Source organism: Pocillopora damicornis, chromosome 14 (assembly GCF_964200805.1).
Source record: "Pocillopora damicornis chromosome 14, jaPocDami1.2, whole genome shotgun sequence".
In the NCBI taxonomy this organism is placed as follows: domain Eukaryota; kingdom Metazoa; phylum Cnidaria; class Anthozoa; order Scleractinia; family Pocilloporidae; genus Pocillopora; species Pocillopora damicornis.
The window spans coordinates 11,458,356-11,465,357 of NC_142683.1; the positions used below are offsets into that span (position 1 = coordinate 11,458,356).

General features: G+C 36.4%; 1 protein-coding gene across 10 annotated transcripts; it reads right to left on the reverse strand.

Annotated features, from left to right (window-relative positions):
• Window positions 1-1,672: 1,672 nt before the first annotated feature.
• Window positions 1,673-6,883, reverse strand: LOC149034437 (MAGUK p55 subfamily member 7-like). 10 transcript variants are annotated; one of them, XM_089193676.1, is made up of 6 exons: window positions 6,699-6,864; window positions 6,163-6,237; window positions 5,322-5,402; window positions 4,073-4,274; window positions 3,704-3,850; window positions 1,673-2,804 (listed from the first exon to the last, which is right to left on the reverse strand). In XM_089193676.1, the coding sequence occupies exons 5-6, from the start codon at window positions 3,827-3,829 to the stop codon at window positions 2,622-2,624; spliced, it is 309 nt and encodes a 102-aa protein (XP_089049802.1). In that variant the 5' UTR covers window positions 3,830-3,850; window positions 4,073-4,274; window positions 5,322-5,402; window positions 6,163-6,237; window positions 6,699-6,864; the 3' UTR covers window positions 1,673-2,621. The 10 variants fall into 10 exon arrangements, 9 of the variants coding, with proteins under 9 accessions (XP_089049802.1, XP_089049803.1, XP_089049804.1 ...); XM_089193677.1 differs by lacking the exon at window positions 6,699-6,864 and adding an exon at window positions 6,439-6,690; XR_016182888.1 differs by having other exon boundaries at window positions 1,673-2,788; window positions 4,073-5,402.
• Window positions 6,884-7,002: the final 119 nt, after the last annotated feature.

The window sequence follows — 7,002 nt, forward strand, 5'->3', positions numbered from 1 at the left end:
GAAACAGTCCATTTAATAACATATCAACCCCTTTAACTGACACTTAAAAGTGATTAGCATCTAATTTCTCCGTACATTATTCCCCCAAATAAAGGAAATGATCACTAACCAAAGCAGTTCTTGATTGTTAAACAAATTCTCCCGGTCAGCTCTTTAGGAAATGTGTAGAGAACAGTATAGAGAATATACATACTGATGTTGGGGTGTTGAGGGTTTTAAATTTTTTTTCCATAACTTGTAGACTCTTGATTCAAAATGAAAATGGCAATAAAGTATAAAATTTACCCTATGAACTACCCCTGACCCTTCACTGCAAAATGACACATTCTGATGAAGAAAAAAATCATCAACACAGCTACAGATGAAGTCAAGCTCAGCATTACATTACTTCAAGGAGAGGGGAAACAATTGAAATTAAATTTAAAAAGTGAGAAAATTTAACAGGCAAGAATTGTAACTTGTTTTTTTACCTTTTTTAACTCGTGAATTGCGCGCATGCGCAAGAGCGAGTTATAGATACGATGTGGGGAATAGCATTCGCTCGATTGGTCGATTCCTGTAAACTTTTTTTAGATTTTAGGCTTTTGAGTGCATTTAATAGTTTTTGGCGAGCAATAAACAGACGAAATGGCGACCTTTGTTGCTAAGAATAGTGGTGGGGTGAAAAAGAAGCCAATGATAATCTTAAAAGAGTTTTTTTTTTCGTTTTAGTTTCAACAAGCGGCGCCAGCGACTGGCAGGCATGCAAGGATTCACACTGAAATAACAGAACAACCTTCGTTTTTCATAAAATTGTAATTTACAGTCCTTGAACTTGAAAACAATCCGAAGATTCATTGAAAATATCACTTACTGCGAAGCGCTCGGAGTTTACAGATGTTCAAAAGCTTTTTCTGTTATAGCGTGAGATTGAGGACAAAATTGATCATTACGTTTCGTCGTGTGTGTTTTTCCTGTGAGAAGCAACAAAAGATGCCGGCGACTGACGAAATAACAAGTTAACACGAAAATCAGATAACACCTAAACAAACAATTTTAGCTACCGATTTTCAGTGAATTTTTAAAGAACAATTTTCTTTTAAGTTTCAAGACAATTTGAAGATTCAACATACAAACAACGTACTAAAATGCGAAAGTTACACACCACAAAATTGATAAATAGGCCTGAAATGAAATTCTATCTTGTTATTGATCATACGTTGCCTAGCACGTGACCTAAATCTACCCAGGCGGAGATCCAAAATGACGGTGGCAGGCTTGGCTTAGTTATATCACTCAAAACTCGTTCCCGTTTGTCTCATTTGATAAAGAGGGAATCGTTAATGTTTTCATTAAGACAGTATTGCCTTGATTTTCTAATATTTACAACGAAAGACAGTAAATTTCACTTTTCACCCACATTTACTTCCAACCTTTTCTTTTGAACCAGAAACAAAAATGATAGACGTTTAAAACACATGACATCATCCACCTTGTCAAATGTAGTAGCATGATCATTTCAATTGTAATGCCTTCTTATCCCAACGTTACTTTGTTTCTTTGCTACATTAGCGAACACTGAACTACTGCTCGTACTCTAGATATGACAATCAACCACAAAATTCCCTAAACCAGATAACATTAAACATAATCTAAAAAATCATGTGTCAATTCACGAGTTTGCTCACAGAGCACTTTGATTTTACTCTGGCAACATACTCTGGGGAAAAGGAAGGGCTGCTCATGGTTTACTGTACCGTACCAGCTTCTGGTATGGCATTTAAAAAGCTCACTTCAACACTTTACATGTACCTTGTTTCACATGGTTGACTCAATATGTGGTAAGCATGTTTTGAAAAGCAAAATTTAAATGGACATTTTGTGGAGTCCAAGATTCAATTTATAGGTGGTAATAATTGCAGGCTCTCCAGCCTCGCCGTCCTCTCAACATTCCTAATTAATTCTTTCAGCTCCACTGACCAACTGCCTTGCACTTGTTAACCTTTTTCTAATTATCCTCTTTTATAATTTATCAATACATGTACCCTGACTACTCATGTTTTTATGAACTTGAAACTTATTATAAAAATAATATGGGAAAATGTGTTATAATAATATAAGAAAGATGGTAAGTTTGAAGCTTGGTAAAGAAATGAAAAAATATGTTTTTTGTGTTGTCATGAGTGCCTTTGTCCCAATCTCGTGACAAGACAAAAAACATCTTTTTCCAATAATGTGTTATATCTAGAAAATAAAACAAGGCTTGTCTGAAATTAATTGTGTAACTTATTATCCAGTAACTCGTCAAAATTAAAACAAACTCAGTAAGCTAATGAGAATGTGCAAACTCTACACACAGAAGTTCCTTTCTTGATCTTACACTAATTCTTATGACTTGTGACTAAATGTAAGTAAATGTGTAGAGGGGAGAATGAATGATCAGATTTTGGGAGTTGAAAGGTTAACAGCTACATTTTGAAAAAATCAAAATGGATGGATCACACATTTTGTACTAATAGTTTATAAGTTCTATTGAGTTTGTCTAGAAATGTTCTTTGATGGTCAACTGTGTGGTGGATACTGGTGAAGCCATCATGATACAACCAGCCTCACACTTTATACATAAGATATCAGATCTCCTTTTAGTTTTGTTGGGTCCAGTCCAGAGGGACCCACTGCTCTTTCTGTTCAAGATTTTCAAATGTGTCTACAATGCTGACAGAGGCTTCTTCAATGTCCTTGTTTTCTATTGTCAGGTAAAAGAATCTTTCATAGGTCTCCTCCAGCATTCTAGAAGTACTGATTATTTCTTGTAACTCCTCCTCCTGCATATCAATCAAAAGGTTATCCAGGCTGGAATCACTTATTTACAAAGGACAATTCACAGGTTTAGATTTACATCATGATCTTAATTTGCAACCTGATTGGTTTAATTTTTCCATTCTGATATTTTTCAATTTTACTGAATATGATAAAGGTGGAAGGATTTATTTTCCCTAAGTGTCAAAAAGAAAAAAAGAAAACAGCAAAAAAGGAAAAGAAAAAAAAAGTCCCCATGAAGAAATGAACTCCAGACCTTTGCATTCTGCACTCAAATGTTCTATTACTGAGCCACAGAGACTCTAGTGTATCAGTGGTGTGTTGGTAGTGTGACAGCTGATGTGTTGGCCGACACATTGGTAGGATAGGATTCTTTACATTTACTGACTCTACAGTGAGCTAGGCAGCTATTGCTATGTTCATATGACAAGCATAGTTTTGGACTAATTATAAATCATAATATTTAGGGCCAGAATGAGAGATAAGGGAGGGGGGGAGCACCATACTCAAAACAATTACCCATGAACTCAAGCTAATGTCAACTTTCAAGCCAGACTGGGGGTTATCCCAGTTTACATAGCATGAAGTGGAAATTGTTAGTTCCCCCCTAGTGGGAAGCCAGTCCAATTCTACTGTTACTTCAGGTAGAGTTACAAATGGGTGTGACATCCACTACGGGACTAGTCCATGCAATAACAAGGGGTTATATGTAGCTATAGGAGGTAGCATCTCATCCAATGGGATTGGGAATATTTCCAGTCTTGTCATGCTATAGAAACAGAGATAAGCCAAGGTTGGTTGGACCGTTGGCTCCAGTACAGACTTTCCCTTGCTTTACTATACTTCACATTACAATAAGAAAGAGGGACTATTTCCAGTCTGCCTGTTTGTCAATAAGACTTACGCTGAATGTCCTGATGGAGGACTTATCTGAAGCCTTCTTTTTTTTTGTCTGTACTTTCAGTCTTGATGTGCGGGGTTCCTTCTGAGGAGGAAGCTTCACAAAGACACAGTACGGCTTGAACTCCATTGTTCATAATAGCAACATCACCTACAAGCCAGATTTAATGATTTAATTTGAGGCCATACTCCAGTAACTTCAACTTTCGATGTTAATTTCACTTTTGTATTAAATTAAGTAATTGTACGGTCAATCTAGAATAAAAATTCCCACAAACGGGACCCAGACCCACCTTCAAGTTGAGAATTTACACTAGTCAGTTGAAAGCAAAGGTGCTGCTCAAGGTTGAGAGCAACTTTAATTGCGACTCACCTCAGGTTGTACCTTAAGGACACAGGTCTTCCTGGATTTCAGAGCTCTGGTTATTGAGTCCTTTGAGGTACCATACAGACAACCTTTGTATTCTCCAAATTCTATGAATTTCCTCTTCTGGATAAAATTCTCCATAGTTTGTCTTGATACAAAAAATAATCCTTGCCATCTGTTTCATAACTCTTCATATGTCTGGATGTATCTGGAGAATAAATTTTGTTTAAAGTTATTCATTCAATAGAAAAGTACCAGACTGATCAGCATGTGGGTGCTTGTTAGTACTGGAACACACAAAAAATAAAATTATGCTGCATAGTGAATGTAAAATTTTAAAAAGGTCCTTTCCTTGTGCAGTAATTAGAAGATGATGATTAATTAGCAAACTGATATCAAAATACTTCATAAAATGTGAGCCAATCAAATGGGCTATATTCAATATGTTTGAAAGTGAGCCAGGAAAAATGGGTTTAACCCTTTAATCCATAAGAGTGACTAGCATCTAATTTCTCCTTACAATATCACCCCTGAATCCCACAGTAAGGTCATGAGAATAAAGAAAATTATCAGCAGCTAAAGAAGTTGTTGATTGTTACACAAATTCTCCTCATCAGCACCTTAGGGGAATGTATAGAGAACAGTATAGAGAATACCTTTACTGATTGTAGGGCGTAAAGGGTTAATACATGAAGAGGTGGCTTACTGATAAACTACCAACTGAAGATAAATAATGATCATAACGAAAAAAGCAAACAATCATACACTACAATTTTCCTGACTGTATGGTTTGATTTTAATGTTCCCCTTTACCTAGCCTTTGTGTAGCCATACACCCCCCCCCCTCCCCTCCCCCACATAGATGAAATGGGGTCGGGTATGGCAACATGTAGGCTACCCTTTACTTTCTCTCTATGAGTGTTCGTACTGATTAAAGCATATGCTGTTGTTACTTTTTTGGAGCATTGAGCTTTTGTAAAAAAAAGTTGGGGCCAACATGGACAGTGAAGTTCCCTATAGGTTGCTCTAGTGAAACCAAATTTTGCTAAATAGGCCCAGTTGTACAAAAGGTGGTTAATACTACCCCAACAGATAGATGGCTATACAGCAGATAAGTGATGGCAAAACATACTGTACTATCCATCAGATAATGATTAATCCAGTGGATAGTGTTATCCAACCTTTGAACAACTGGGGCCATACTTAACATATAATTAATAATAAAAGTGAATTCAATTTCAATTTGTAATCTTACGAGGAACTGTTGTTATGAATCTATCAGGACTGCTTGACAGTAGCATCTTCTTTCACTCATTCCTTCCCACATCTGGTGCTCCTGAAAATAATTTTGAAGTTTATAATTAAACTCTGTCTGTAAAATTCCCTCAGGTAAAGTAACCATTTGCATGACTAACAGTATCTCACTTCACAAAGTTTTAGAGATTGAGATAAACTTGAAATTATCTGGCTTGCAATGTACAATTTGGTCACTAGATCTCCAAGTTCTGACACACTTTTCACCTTTTTTCCCCAATTATAATCCTTAAAAAACCATTTTCTTCTGGTCTAAGGCATAAATCTTTTTTAGGACATCCTTTCACTAAGCAAAAACTGTCATTCCCTTGAGGAAAATTGGTAACTATATCTACCCACTGATCAGTAAAAGCAGACGCTTTTTCTCCGGTCTTTGCAAATATTTTGCAACTAGCTCATAAACTGGCCAACCAAGAATTGGTATATCTGCAGTTTAAATAAATCAACTCATGTGTTCAATGATTTATAATAACATAGAAAGTCTTTCAAAACATCAGAACATTAATGTTGTGAAAAAATAGTACTTCAAAATTAACAAATGAATGTAAATAAACAACACACACTGTGAAACATGATTGAATTCACAAATTTGTTGCTTGAGGGTCAACAAAGAGTAGCTACTCTCATACAATTTTAAGAGCTGTAAACCAAACTGTCAACACTAAAAGAAATTCTGGGATATCCATTATTCTTTCGATTTGCATATCATAATGCTAATAATATATTAATTATATTAAATACATTAGACCTAAATTATTATCTGTTTACAAAGAGAGACCAACCTTTCAAGAAATCACAAAGCACTTTGTTAGAGTCTGTTTATTTTCTCATTTCCTTGAATGGTGAAGTGAGTCTTCCTGTAAGAAACATATTGCTCAGGATTCATAACAAGTTAAACCTTGAGTGTGAATAGCATCTAATTTCTCATAACTGTATTACTGCTAAATTAGACTTTAAGTTCACAGATGATTGCACATTAAAAATAAAATTCTTAATTGTTTAACACCATAGTTCCTCAGATAAGGGCGTGAGCACTTATTTGAAATTTCGTTTCTTACTTATTTAGGGTGGCTCAAAATTTGGTAAGAGGGAAGAACAGTTCCGGAAAGATACTGTCGGCCGTTTGTTGGCCGTCTGTCAATAGTCGGTCGACAGTTGGCCGACAGTCGGCCGACTGTTAGCCAATTGTCGGCCGACAGTTTTCGTTATGTTTCAGGCCAAAGTTTTGGCCGACTGTCAGCCAACAGTCGGCCGACAATCAGCGACCTGTTGGCAATCTGTCGGTGGGTCGTAAACTGAAATGATCGTAAACATTTACCTATCTATTGCTTCTAAAACTACATAAAAAGGGGAAAAGTCATTTCAAAAAGATATCTTGCACTGTACTCTCAATAGCTACTGCGACCTTTGCCCACTTTTTTACGTTGGCTAGCGAAACTTTCCCAAATTGGTTCGATTTCATTTATCCGCCGTATTGAAAAGTTTTTCTACTTCCCAGTCCCCTAAACACACTGCCTCCGAAACCTTTTTAAGGCCTATTTACACGGCACGACTTTGTCGCATGCGACAAGCTTACGACAGGCCTACGACATGACTTAAGAGTCGTAAGCGAGTTGTAGGTT